The sequence below is a fragment of the Scleropages formosus genome, chromosome 6 (genome assembly GCF_900964775.1).
Source record: "Scleropages formosus chromosome 6, fSclFor1.1, whole genome shotgun sequence".
In the NCBI taxonomy this organism is placed as follows: Eukaryota; Metazoa; Chordata; class Actinopteri; order Osteoglossiformes; family Osteoglossidae; genus Scleropages; species Scleropages formosus.
The window spans coordinates 23137960-23152498 of NC_041811.1; the positions used below are offsets into that span (position 1 = coordinate 23137960).

General features: G+C 41.4%; 2 protein-coding genes across 3 annotated transcripts in view; both read left to right on the top strand.

Annotated features, from left to right (window-relative positions):
- The first annotated feature begins 3540 nt into the window (after nucleotides 1-3540).
- On the top strand, nucleotides 3541-9401 carry dolpp1 (dolichyldiphosphatase 1). The gene is made up of 8 exons (XM_018750558.2): nucleotides 3541-3628; nucleotides 5213-5313; nucleotides 5892-5976; nucleotides 6751-6850; nucleotides 6979-7077; nucleotides 7839-7967; nucleotides 8080-8169; nucleotides 8256-9401. Exons 1-8 carry the CDS (start codon nucleotides 3553-3555, stop codon nucleotides 8290-8292), a joined length of 717 nt encoding a protein of 238 aa, XP_018606074.1. The 5' UTR covers nucleotides 3541-3552; the 3' UTR covers nucleotides 8293-9401.
- A 2717-nt stretch (nucleotides 9402-12118) lies between these two features.
- The window catches only part of setx (senataxin), a 31838-nt gene continuing 29417 nt past the window's right edge, over nucleotides 12119-14539 (top strand). The window contains exon 1 of one of the 2 annotated variants that reach the window (XM_018752563.2): nucleotides 12119-12256. The gene's annotated coding sequence lies outside the window, so the exon portion shown is untranslated. Of the gene's footprint in view, nucleotides 12257-13086; nucleotides 13150-14539 lie in introns of those variants that run through there. The other variant, XM_018752571.2, reaches the window with a different exon arrangement.

The following is a 14539-nucleotide window of genomic DNA, read 5'->3' on the forward strand; positions in this document are numbered from 1 at the left end:
TCTCAGATCTACTTAGAATGTTCCTTGGCCATGGTGGTGTTACATTTCCTTGAAAAATGCACCAAATGCGGAAGCTTCCATACACAGGTGTACACACACACACACACACACACACACACACACCTTCGGAACCACTTGTCCCATACGGGGTCATGGGGAACCGGAGCCTACCCGGTAACACAGGGTGTATGGCCAGAGGGGGAGGGGACACACCCAGGACGGGACGCCAGTCCGCTGCAAGGCACCCCAAGCGGGACTTGAACCCCAGGCCCACCGGAGAGCAGGACCCGGTCCAACCTGCTGCGCCACCGCACTCACCCTACACAGGTGTACTCATTCTGAAATCATGTGAAACAGATAAGCTGCATGCAAAAGCATTTCTTTTTCTAAACTGAAGCTATTTTAAAATCTTCTGTCTGGTTCTAGGTCCCTAATTACTTAATCTCATATTTCTATTCTATTTCTAGTAATACTCCATGTCTTTGGACTTCTTTGATTCTGGACAACGCTGAGGTGTGTGCCATCATTACCATGGCTTTAGCTTTCATATTTAAGACAAGTGAATGTTTTTTCCTCATTGCATTGGTGATTATGTAATATTTTAACTAATAGTTCAATGCAATTCACACACACACAATGTCTACAACCACTTGTCCCTAGCCGGGTCCATCACAAAGCACCCCAAGCAGGACTTGAACCTCAGACCCGCCAGAGAGCCAAACCCGCTGCACCACCACGCACCCCAATTCAGTTCAATTTATTATTACAGAGCACTACAACACAAGCACACATTTTTCTCCAAAGCAACTTCCAATGAACTCTATGTAGCGTTATCAGCCCACACACCTTATTCACCAAGGTGACTTACACTGCTAGATACACTACTTACACTGGGTCACTCATCCATACATCAGTGGAATACACTCTCTCTGTTACTCACACACTATGGGGGAACCTGAACAGCTTATCTTTGGACTGTGGGAGGAAACCCATGCAGACATGGTGAGAACAGGCAAACTCCACACAGACTGAGTGGGGATCAAACCCACGTCCTCTCGCATCACCCAGGCACTGTGAGACAGCAGTGCTACTCGTTATGCCACTGTGCTGCAAAATTCTAGATTAAATAAGATTTCTAAGTCAGTTTACAGGTAACAATGACATTGTTTGTGTATGGCAGCTTGATTTCCCGGATGACCAAGGAACAGTTAATTGTTAACAGTGTTCTGTCTAATGCTTGTGTTAGTAGAATGAGTCCCAACACCTGAACTAAGTGTTGATAGACATTGTTAATTGAAATTCACATTATTCATGTGCAGGCCTCCTAAATGGAACAGGTGGTTCAGGTAATCCTGGAGGCAATCTCTTGCTTAGATGCAGTTTGAATATGAGACGTTTATTTCCCTAAAAGCAAAATAGTCATCCCATTGCTGGAGGAACAATTTAAATAGCAGACAATATTCATCTTATTTGGCCGTGGCTGCCGACGGTGGGGATTACATCGCTCCTCCTGTCACCACACAGGTATCATGCACTTGAAGAATTTGTGGCAAAATGAAGAAGTTCCCACTGTTACTAAAACTAGTCAGTGCTGGGTGTGTAAAGTTTGTAGTTTGGTATAGCCAGAACCAGACCTTGTTCCATCTCTATACAGCAAAAGAAGGTTTGTTGAGAAGGAACTTATGTATTCTACTTTTACCTCCCATGGTTTAGTAGCAATACAGCAACAGCACGTTTTTTTTCAGTGATTTAAATCTGTTCTTCATAAGGTCATTTTTTCAAATGTAACATTCATTAGAAATGTAAATATATTTTCATTTTCCAGAACTATCCTCACTCTTTTTTGAGTCATTTATTTTTATGATGCAGTTTTTCCTTGAAGCCAGATTTCAAATTATATATTTTTTTCTTGTTACTCAGTAAAAATAAAAATCTATTGTTGCTGCTTGCAGGGCACAGCAGTTACAGTATTATAAACATACCTATAAATTAACAAACTTATAAATTACTACATACATACAAAGTGCTACTTTTTGGAAACTATGTAACTACATGTCTTTTTTTAATCAGAAGCTGTGCAGAATGTCCTGAGCCCTCGCTGCATTGAATACAGGTGTGGCTAGAAATGGGAGATCATATGAATCCCAGCATAATCCTGTACAAGTATGAGCATGCCGCATTCAAGAGCCAAGAGCAAAAATGTGTTCAACCTATGTGCATTAGTAGGAGTTACAATACGGAACCAATTATTTTCTGAATGCATGAACAATCCAAAAACCTTTTCAAGCCACTATATTCAGCCCATCTCCATGTGTCTGTCCTGTTTTAGTCTCTTAAAAGATGGATTAGGAGCCTCATGTAATCATTCAGCTTCAATCTCTTCAGTGTGAGCCCTAACCCAGAGATACTAGGGTAAGCATCAAATGGGCTCAGACCTTCACACAAACACATACGTCTCTGGAAATTTAGAGAAGTATGATGTTCTAAGGTATACTAGTTGGAATAAATACTATATACTGAACTACTTTCTCTGTAATCAAGAAAAACAAAATTGTCTCTTTGAATGGTGTGTATATTAACAATCCAGAGCAGTAAAACGCAATATAATCATGTGGTGGAAAACTACATGCAAAGTAGTTTGATGATCTGACTACTGTAACTATAATGTAAATGACATTTGGATTTCATTCTCAATGGTCCATGAAGCGCTGCACCCAAAACCACAGTACTTGTAGCAACAGGAGAAGGAATATTTGAAACCGAAACGGAACAGCCATGTGTCACTGAAGTAAGAAGGCCCGAAACAAATTCATAAATTCACAGGGAAGTGCATTATAAATCACATTTTTAGACATTCAGCATTTCTGTCTGAAATGAAAAATTCATACCAGAGTGAAATAATATACTACACAGTGTGATACACGTTAAGTGCAAAATTCAGGCTTTAGTACACAAAAAATGTTGTATAATAGAAAGCACATATTTTAAAACAACAGGAAATTTTAATAATGAATAAAATATTCATCTTCTTCTCCAGAGTCAGGTAGTCCAAAGGTATCTCATCTATCTGTCATTACCATCCCGTGCAATAGCTGTATGAATAAAGCAAGAATTCACATGTCAATTTTTTTTTTTTTTATTAAATATGGTATTTCAGGTTTTTTTCAGCTCTTTGGTGCTTACCTATGTATTAATTGTACTTGTTTAAATAAATTACTACAAATCCAAGTTTTATTAATGGTATTACTGGTGATTGCTCAGAAGGAAAGGAAATACAGCATTGCCTTGTTTAAATTAATTAATTTTCTTTGATGGGCCATCACCGGCTACTGTAACGTGCTGTACTTTTGGCGTCCCAGCAGAAGAAATCAATGGACTCTGCACGATAAATAAGCATTATTATAATCGCGCGTCTGTCCGTGCCCCTCTTTGTGAGGTTCTTCTCTCTGAATGGTCAGTTCTCGTACAAGGAGCTGCGCTTGCTGATTGGCTCACGCGACCTGGGCGTTACATTCTGATTTGTCCATCCGTAGTGGCCGGTGTCCGGGTAAGATGGCGTCGGAGGAGCAGTGCTCGGTACCGCCTCGATGGCGGTCGATATCCCTTACTCATGTTGAGTATGCAGCAGGTACGTTAATTTATGACTCTTCATTTTATGTTTACACTCGTCAGGTTGCCGCTGTGTTCGTGGCTGTGCTCGTTCCTAGAGCGCTTTGATTTATTTTTTTTCCTCTCTCATGCTGAATGGACTCGGCCGAAGGTAACTGCCAAATAGTGAGCCGCGGCACAGAGTGGATGCGTTGCCCCGCAGGGGACGTAACGTCTCCTGCCAAATGGTGGGCCTGCTCCGCATGCGCGGTCTGCCGACATTACACACGCAGAACATGGGCTCGGCAGCGTTTGCGGAGGATTGTTTGCGTGAAACGGGCATTAGCTGAACGCCAGAGGAACGCATGAGTGTGTGTGCGCGCGTGGAGCGCTCGTTAGTTTCCTACGTAGGTAGCGTGCTGTCCAGACGTAGACGCTAGATAGAGATATTCTTCGGGTTTACGCTCCTGAACCAGCTAAACCAGTACAAGTTGGGAGCGGTGACATCACGTAGCTCCCTGATAATATCTGCTTGTATAACAAGAAAAATAAAAAGATACAAACGAAGAGTTTATTTTCGCCTGTTCTCGCAGTTGAACTGCAGGCAGCTAAGCGGTTGGCAGACATGCGGAACTGCCGAAGTCCACTTAAAAAAAAACACAAATTGGAAAAGTTGTCTGTGCGCGGAGGAAAGTGGAGAGTGGACTCCTTCACTGACTGAGAAACTGTCGGTGGTTATAATGATAGGATGTATTATACAGATATATAAAAGGACACACACACAGAGCGGACAGCAGCAGGGGTTGGAATTACTCTTTAAATCCTACTGTTTGTGCTCCTATGGCCTAAGGCTTGTTGTGTATGAGAACAACATCATGGCATGTAGCACTTCCACTGGGCCTGTCTCTTGTCTGTCTGGGGATTCTGTTACTGAACGTGTTTGTCGGAATTCACTGAGTAGTTTGGGTTGATTGAAGATGACTTTTTTTTTTTTTTGGGGTGTTAAAATGCTTTAGTTTACATTACGGTTGTGGTTTCTTTTGTTACGGACCCATCTGGATGATGATGTGTGAATCACGGGGTCGCTGCCGCCGCCTTGCGCTCCGAGGAGCCCGGTTCGAATCCAGCCTCCTGTTGTATCATCACCCTGGGGTCTTTTGTAGTAAAATTGAGTAAATAAGGTGTTTTAAATTTAACATTGTGATTGTAAGTTGCTTTGTTCACTCAGCGGAATGTACGCTGTTGGATAAAATAATCATTGCAAAGCTGATTATACTTGGTTGGGTGCAGCTGGACATTTTTACTCTTATTTCAGGGGAAGTGCTTTGATCAAGGATGCAACAGAAGGAGTGGGAATTTAAAGCCAGAATCATTGCATAAGGCACCAGTGCTAAACTTTTTTTTTTTTTTTGGGGGGGGGGGAATCTAACTGAAACAACTCAAAGTTGTTTTTAAAGTGTGCTCGCACACAAGTTATTGTAAATAATTTGTGCGATTTGTCACTAATCTGTTAAGCACCTGTTCGGATACAGTGAAGATGCTGTGGAGTCGCCTTAGATGCTATTATCCAGGCGTAGATGTGGATGCAAACTAACCTGTGTATGATTTTTTTTCTTTTTTCCAGGTGACCTAACAGGAGAGGTGTTGGCCTACACCAGCCTCCTTCCTATTGCCATTCTCGTGGGTTTTGTCACCCTCATCGTGTTCAAGCGTGAGCTGCATACAGTGAGTAATTAATACATCCAAGATACCACAAAATGGAAATGGATTTTAAAATTGTTCTTTCTTCCTTACATTTAGAAACATTACCTTGCGCGATTATAACTGATTCGCTAAAGTTTAACGTCTAGTGTTTAGAAGACCATTTTGACTAAATTTGTCCACACATGGAAGCATCTGAAATGTTAGTCAAAACCATTAGCCTGTTACACATTTTTTGGCTAATAACCAATATCCTGTTAAATTTTCCAGTGGAATATCATAAAACATTGTATTTTATCTCAGATTTTTTTCATTCCCCTGCAGACTTTTCACATTTCCTACTACTGTTGTGTGATTAACAGTGGTGATTGTGATTATATTTAAATTTTAACTCATTAACAATGAACAATGTTTTTTCTAGAATTTTAACTATTTTACAGCACATGTTTACCAGAGAAAATGTTTATCTCCCTTGGGTACCATGAAGTAGATACACTATACTTTTCTTGAAATTGTGTTGAATGATGCTACAGATGTTACATTCATGTACTCTGATGTGGTACAAAGCTATTGTGTAACTTGCTGTGTGTATATCTTTTCAGATTTCTTTCTTTGGGGGACTCATACTGAATGAGGCAGTAAACTGGCTGTTAAAGTATATCCTGAGAGAGCCACGGCCCTGTGAAGGTATGAGGGTCTTTGCATAACTGCTTGCTGGTCAAGGAATTCATTGACGTCTCCACAGATTTTTTTCCCCCCACTAAAATAGACTTCACAATCAGTGACGACATCACATGTTGAATGTGGAATGGTAGTTGGGTGCCATATGTGCCATCGTGATTCTGTTTGAAACCATAACCCTGCTGGCATTGTCATGGTTGCATTTAGATTAGTTGGTATTTTTTGGTTGTAAACCAATGGTAGTCCAAGCTGTCAAAAATAGCTTATTGATCAGAGGCTGGGGGATATATCTCGAATTGTGCAGAATTTGTGAGAAGTTTGGAAGATCTCGCTTACTTATTCACACTCTACTAAGTCTAACTGTGGCTCCTAGGCTGGGTCACGGTCATCCATATCGTGGAGGCATACCATGCTAAGCTTGGCAGAGTACATCCTGGGAGGGATGCTAATCTCATCTTTCTGGGAAGAAACTGTGCAAGTCCATGGATCTTACCTGTAACAAATGCTGGCTTGTGATGATGGCACATATTGGGTCCCTTAATATAAACGAAGCAACGCTGGAATGGCATAGGACACCTGAGCATTGTTGCCTGTTTGGTGCACCCCCACAGTTTCTTTTAGCATGCTAGAACGTTAGAAAAGTTCAGGGAACATGATGGTGAATTCCCCTTCGTGCAATGGTTATCCAAACACCAGGTCTGTCATCACACATCTGGGTCTGTTTCGTAATTGATATTCCTTCTGTATTTACTTATTTGTGCATTTCTTTCTACCCAACAGGAGCTCATGCCACCCTAAATACAGAGTATGGAATGCCTTCCAGCCACTCCCAGTTCATCTGGTTTTTTGTTGTATACTTTTTTCTTTTTCTTTATTTAAGGTCAGACTTTTTCATAGTTTTGTAAAATGTGGCCTTTTAAATTTAATATATAATGCATCATTTCAGAGAAATGAAAATGTACTAAAGTGAACATTGTTCTTTAAGCTTTTTTGGTTTTTATATTGCAGAATGCATCAAACAAACAATGCCAGGTGTGTGGAATTATTGTGGAGACATGTACTGTCCATCTTCTTGCTGGGTGTTGCCTTGTCTGTGTCGTATAGCAGGTAAAGGTCAATAAACACTATTATCATTTGTAGCAAGGAGAAAGTTGCTTATAATAGCATAGATCTTTGTTTACTGGGTTTTTGTTCAGTATACATAATCCTGAATATAGTACAGCAAGCCCTTCGTTTACAAAATTAATCTTTTCCTAAAAATGATGTAGATACCGAAAGCTTGTTTCCCTGTTTTTAATGAGATTGTGTTCCTAGCCTATCCATAAACTGAAAACCAGTTTTCCCAAATATTAGTAAAATACTGTAAAACTCCTATATAACTATCAATCCATGATTTCAATGTGATATAAAACACTGCATGATACTTCATAAGGCCATTAATGGGTGAGCTTCTAGGCAGTGTGCTATCAGGAACGAGATATTTTTGTTACCACCAGTAGCAATGAACATTCAACAAAATCTATGCTAAAAAGTGCAGAAAACTTAAACAAGGAAATTTACTATAATAAACTGTTATTGTATGCACAGAGTTGTGGAAGAGGGTGGAGGTTTCTCAGTTATTCTTGCACTGCCACTACACAAATGCATTGACCAAAATAAACACAAGCCTCTAAACTGTGCAAAAAGTCTTTGGATAAATTTAGTTATACTGAATTTTCCTTCTGGAATTGGTTGTGAAAAGCCATAAGCCTTTGCACCGAAATTTCGGATAAGGTTTGTAAATCAACACACCACTCATTCTGAATATAGTGGTGTGTGTGTGTGTGTGTATAAACTTATTATGATGGATCTTTTTTTTTTCTTTCCAGGGTATACTTGCTTTATCATTCCTGGAGTCAAGTGATATATGGAGGTGTGGCTGGGAGCATCATTGGAGTTGTGTGGTTTTTCATCACCCAAGAAGTGCTGACACCACTGTTTCCCAAAATAGCTGCATGGTATGGACTATGGATTATATTTTACCCATTCATTTTTCTTTGAGCCCTCCTAGAAGAAACATTTAGTTGAATACCTTGCATTTGCATATATAATTTTCTCACTTCCTTCTAGGCCGATTTCTGAGTTCTTTCTGGTGCGTGACACAAGTTTGATTCCGAACATCCTGTGGTTTGAATATACAGTAACACGAGCAGAAGCTAGGTATGTTCATGTTAATCTGTGGAGGTTTAGCAGTTATCTGGCTAACCTGAACATCAGGAAATAATTTTTTTTTGTCTCCCCCCCAGAAACAGACAACGAAAGCTGGGAACAAAACTTCAGTGACTTTTTCTGCCGTTTCTTCTTTGAACTGGGAAAGGACCACACACTGGAGAGGCAATTCTGGATACATTTGCTCACAAAAAGGGGAACCAGTTAACAGGGTGGACCAAGGAAAGTTCTGGGACCGACCTGCAGCCTGAACAAGTTGATTTGGCTTGTTTCTGGTGCTCATACTGCTACACTGCTTGCAAAAAGCTCCCTGATGCATGCAAGATCGTGCAGGAGGCAGACTATTTAATGAAATAATATATATTTTAACCTTAAATGCACGCAGGCAGTAATGAAAAAGTACTGTATGCAACTGAATTTTCGAGCCAAGAAAAAGGAATCTGAAAAGTGGTTTGCTGGTTTTTTCAGCATGAAACTGATAGGTTTTTTTTTTTTTTTTTTTTAAATTGAGTGGGTAGGTTATTGGGTGGGGTGGGATATGATCAGTTTCTTTCATGTAGTTGGGGATAATCCACTTTTAAATAAAGTGGCTGAAATGTAATATATCAAATTTGTACTTTGTGAAGATTAAAAAAAAAAAAAAAAAAATTTAAAAGGAGAAAAAACACTAGTGACCTGTGAACGAGAAAGGGAAGTTTTCCTCTGGTACCTGACTTTTGTCTGTGTATATCACCCCATACATATAGTACTTCTATTTGAAAATGCAATTATTTCATTCACAAAAAAATAAAGTGAACTACACTTCATACATTTACCAATTTAAATGTTTCAGTGCAGACAGACTATAACAATGCTGTATATACAAAAATGAGCTCATTCAACATCCTACCCCTGTGCTTACGGTCTGGGCAAAGCAAGTCTAAGAGGCATTTAAAAACATATTTTGCAGCCAAACTAATGTACAATGTGATATCAAAGGACTCAAGACAGTTACAGTTCCTAACACCTTTGTCCTTGTATTTTCAAAAATCAGCATTATCCTAACAAAAAAAAACTTTGAGCGGGGATGGGAGACGATAACCTGGGTACTCTGATATACACTTCTTTTTAATCACTCGTAACAGCCGTGCTTTCAGAATCAAGGGGCAGCCGGTAGCAGAGGGGTTAGCGCTACTGCCTCTGGGTCCACCTAGGTTTGATCCCCACTTCTGGCTGTAGTACCCTTGAGCAAGGTACTTACCCTAAATTGCTCCAGTAAAAATTATCCAGCAGTATAAATGGGTAAATAGTAAGTTTGTAACTAATTGTAACCTTAACATTTGTAAATTGCTTTGGAGAAAAGCATAAGCTAAATGAATAAATGCAAAGGTGGGCATTTTTATTGGGAATAACTTCAAAAAGGGAAGAGTGACTATGGCCAGGTGCACGAGAATCTTTTTCTTTGCAGCCACCACACATGTAAGTGATATTAGGCCAAATAAAACTGAATGGTTTTCCTGTTTTTCTCTGCCTTTTTTCACCAGTGTATAATCCAAACTTTTTAAATGGTGAAGAGCATTATAATTGTATGGTTCATGTGAAATCGAATTGTCACATTGTCAAGAAACAAAGTAATTTCCCTGATTCTGGTGATCACTGACATAATACGGGTACAGCTGTGCAGTTATACTTGGATGAGAGGCCTTTTGCAAAAACCAGTTTCTTTCTGGAAGTATTACTGATGTGGGTAGTTCTCTACAGTTTCATTTTTATGGAGTATGTCACAGACTTGTGCAGGGTCCCGGTGGTCTGGAGTCTATCCCCAAAACATAGTGACAAGTGAGGGAACACCCAGGATACGATGCTACCGAATCACCTAATAATCACACAGTTACAGGCAAGCCTTCAGCTCCATTAGCGTGGTTTATACCCTGTCATCCCTTCACGAAAAGCTGCTGCGAGGTTCAAAAAAACTCAATTCCAACCGTTCCCAGCTCTGCTTTTAATTAAACTATTTTATTGGACGCATGGCAGGACCAAGGATTTCTATTTAATTTAGCAGATGCTTTTCTCCAAAGCAACTTACAGCGAACTCTCTAGTGTTATCAGCCCACACACCTTATTCACCGTGGTGACTTACACTGCACACTACTTACAATGGGTCACTCATCCATACATCAGTGGAACACACTTTCTCTGTCACTCACACACTATGGGTGAACCTGAACAGCACATCTTTGAACTGTGGGAGGAAACTGGAGCAGCCAGAGGAGACCCATGCAGACACAGGGAGAACATGCAAACTCCACACGACTGAGCGGAGATCGAACCTATGTCCTCTTGCACCACCCAGTCGCTGTGAGACAGCAGCGTTACTCGCGGTGCCATCGTGCCGCCCCGCACACATGCAGGCCAAAACCGCTTGTCCCGAGCGGGGTCGTGGCGAACCGGAGCCTAACCCAGCAACACAGGGTGCAAGGCTGGGAGGGGAGGGGAGGGGAGGGGAGGGGAGGGGACGCCACTCCGTCACAAGGCACCCCAAGTAGGACTCGAACCCTAGACCCAATAACAAGAATGCACCCAAAGCAATTCTACATTCATCACTGTAGTTAATACCGAAGCAAATTAGATTTGTTTACCCGTTCATACAACTGGGTTATTTTTATCGGCGCAATTTAGGGTGAATACCTTAATATTTATATCAATTTAGCTTCAATTAACTAAGTACTTTTGGCCCCCGCGCTGCTGCGGTTTGACGCAGGTGAGTTCTTCAGAAAACCACCTGGATGCGAGTCACGCAATTCAAAATACGTGCTTTTATAACATTTCTTAATGGTGGGAAAGTGGGAGCCCTGCTGTTTTCAGTCCCTTAAAGACGAATTGCTGTTCATTTAGTATGTTAGCAATTCATAAAAATTAAATAGCTGAATAAAGCCAAGGAGAGTGACTTAGCTAGTAAAGCCCGTAGGCTACCTAAGAAGGACGAAATCGCCCGTTTCAGTAACAGCCCGTATTCGTGTACAGGAGGAACTTTTCTTTAGATGATGTCTGTTCACTATTCAAGTGCGCTTAATATCCTCGAATATTTCTGACTTATTTTTTAAGAGGAAAAAAAAAACACGCAGCTACTCTATAACGTACATGTTTATGCATTTTAAAAATACTAGTAGGAAGGAAGGTGATCAGGAATCGTCAGTTTTCTGGGTTTTATGCAGCTACTCTTAGAAACATTGGCTCATAGCGGAAACTAACTGCAGAGAGAGCGACTGAATCAATCGGGTCTGCAACTATGTCTCGCACACACTATTCTCTGAGACGTACGTCGCTGAAGAAAAGCGTCTGCTAAATGAATAAATGTAAAAGAAAGCTGTCTTTAAGGAACTAACAAACTAGTTCTCTGCTGTGTTGTAACACTTCAGAAGTGAGATGATGCACTCAGTCGACACCTCACTTGTGCTTCTTTAAATAAGTGCACATCTGGGACTACAAAAAAAAAAAAAAAAAAAAACAAAACACAATCCATAGAGGGCTCCGTCGTCATGCACGTGATTTGCACTGCTCGTTGAGCTCGGAACTTTCAACTAGTTGCCCTTTTGCTGAAGGTGTTTCATTGCTGTGTATCATGAGGGAAACCCTTGCCTTGACGAACTCTCTGCACGAGCGTAATTCTAACTGGAGACCTTCGGCTTTGTTCGTTCACAGGAGAGAAACCCAACTCAAGTCAAGACACACTACCTGCTTCCACAATTTCGAACTTTACTTTAGATGTGACCACGAAGTGAGAGGTGCATATTGTTGTTGAAGAATTCAAGAACATTAATACAGAACAACCAACCTAACCACAAGCTAAAATATATTGCTTGCAGACGCCGGCGCGCCACTTGCTACGTACGCACGCTGCGCTGGAGCCACAATCACGCTTCCGTCGCCTCGAATAAACGTCACTTCCGTAAAACCTGAACCGTGAAGAGAAGTGTACGGTTTACACAGCTGAAGAGCGAGTGAAGTTCAGAGGCGTTCACAGTCACACTCTCGATTTCGGTTTTGTTTCAGCATGTTGCTTGGCAGGGACAGGAAAGTGAACTCGCGGTAAAGAACGGTGAGTTTTTTCCGCTAAATAACAGGGCAACGAACTTTGGAGCGTGCGGGAACGGCGCTTGCTTCAGCAGCACACGCTGCTTCAAGTTTAATGTTTGCGGGTTGTGTGTAGTTGGAGCGTCCACTCGTTCTGCGTCAGGCCTTAAGTTTCGCGCGACCTGCAGCTAGCAGCGCCTGCGCAGCTGCCGCGGGGATGCGTGGGACACCTATTACTAGTCCTACAACCGTAGTTGCACAAATAATGCGCTTTTATCCTAAATTTGTGCATCATGTTGTTTTAAATTATTGACATGCTTGTTATTAACTGCTAGAATTTGTGCAACTACGGTTGTAGGACTAGTAATAGGTGTGTTCCATGTCAAGTTCCCGTGTCATTGATTGCGCCGAAGTGAGCGCACTTTCTCGTCCCGTGACTCGGGGGGACAGGAGCCCCAGTCACCAGTGTGATCTGCAGTTGGGACTCTGCGTGCTTCCTCGAAGGGTAGTCCTGCATCCCTCTAAATTTAATTTTAATATGTAGTAAATTAGTCTCATCTATGATTTAGTGGGTGTTTTTAAAAAAAAAAAAAAAAAAAAGTGACAAAAACATGTTAGATTGGTCGAAACCACAAAGTTTCAGATTCACTCTTAGACTTAAGTGGTCAGGACTGTTGTCTTGGAATGAAAAGATCTCATTCTTGTGCTGTTTTTTTTTTTTTTTTTTCTTTTTTTTTGCTCTTGGTAAGGGTAGGGTGCGTGCCATCAAGATGCGGTTAGCTTGAGTACCAGTCGTCTGCCTTTGAAGGTGCAGGAGAGTACGGGAAGTGGTTCACCATTGCTGCCGCACACATATGACGTTGAACAGTGGACTGAAACTCATGTAAACATGGGGAGAAGATCCATGTACTGAGCCAGGTTGGAATCCACAGCCCAAGAACTGAATGCTATGTGCTGAGCCACCACCCTAGATTTTGACCATGATGCTTTACCCCTATTGAAACATTAAGAACACCTTGCTGTATACATGGGTAATGTCATTGTAAAGGTGAGCCTCTAATACTGAAAGTCACTGTGAACGAATGTCCATTAAATAATGGTTAACAATATGGCTTATTTGTAGCTGCAAACCCACAAGTAATCTGTTTAATTTTTGAGTTTCAGCCACAGTTGTGATGCGATTATCAGCTGGCAATCTGTTTAAATTGGATATTTCACTCTGCATAACTGACTTCTGCTGTCTCTGTTCATTGTTTCAGTGGTCTCTAGGATAAGCAGAGCAGAAGTTACTTAAATGAAGAGCACAGATCTTTGCACATGTTGTGTAAAGTGAGCTGTCAAGGCTATTTGGAGTGGGCGCAATGAATTATTTGCTACCCATCTAAAGCACAGCATTCTACTTTCTGAGTGATGGCTCAAAACTGCCATGCTTAAACATGTTTATTTTGTTGAACCTTATAGTATTAATTATTGTTACACAGCAGCTTGGCAGGTTCCTCTGACAAGCTGGCTGCATGTGATTCAAGCAACAACAGGTGTGCTGTTGCAATGAACTTGCATCTTCTTTCCATGCCTCAGGTCATTCAGAAAACACAGCTGTAGGGACATGGAGAATCAGGTGGCATCTTCTTAGCCAGCACAGGGTCTTGGTTGCAATTGGACTACCCATCTTAACAGGGTGGATGGTTGGCGAACACAAAGCTTTTTGTTAGCAGATGGAAAACTTAAGCAGTAAACCAAAGGAAGTCTATATAAATTAGTAGAGAAACTGGTATATGGTAGATGCCTGGAGAAATTTGGTGCTGATCCACCACTGATTTGAATGTAAAGCATTTTCCAACCATTGTTAGTGTCTAGGGGGGTGCAGTGGGTTGGACTGGGTCCTGCTGTCCGGTGGGTCTGGGGTTCGAGTCCCACTTGGGATGCATTGCGACGGACTGGTGTCCCGTCCTGGGTGTGTTCTCTCCCCCTCCGGCCTTACGCCCTGAGTTGCCGGGTTAGGCTCCGGTTCCCCGCGACCCCGTATGGGACAAGCGGTTCAGAAAATGTGTGTGTGTGTGTGTGTGTGTGTGTGTGTTAGTGTCTATCTGGCTGGTGCTTTAGTGGTGGTTGGAGAACTTTTCAGTTGTGTTATCAGGGTGATCCAGCCCTGGGAGAATGAACTTTTATTAACGACCAGAATGTGTACTATAAAACAGTGATGCAACGAATCTGGTCAGGACTGTACAGAATGAAAATACAGTCATACAGACATCTTTCAGGATTGTGACTACTCTGAATGTACAAGAAAGTGCACCTTGCATGACCG

What these genes read in the sequence shown, in the direction of transcription:
- dolpp1 (XM_018750558.2), top strand. Translation starts at nt 3,553, where the DNA reads ATGGCGTCGGAGGAGCAGTGCTCGGTACCGCCTCGATGGCGGTCGATA. An exon ending in TTTCCCAAAATAGCTGCATG is followed by an intron (nt 7,968 to 8,079) that starts GTATGGACTATG and finishes ACTTCCTTCTAG; the next exon opens with GCCGATTTCTGAGTTCTTTC. An exon ending in GTAACACGAGCAGAAGCTAG is followed by an intron (nt 8,170 to 8,255) that starts GTATGTTCATGT and finishes TCTCCCCCCCAG; the next exon opens with AAACAGACAACGAAAGCTGG.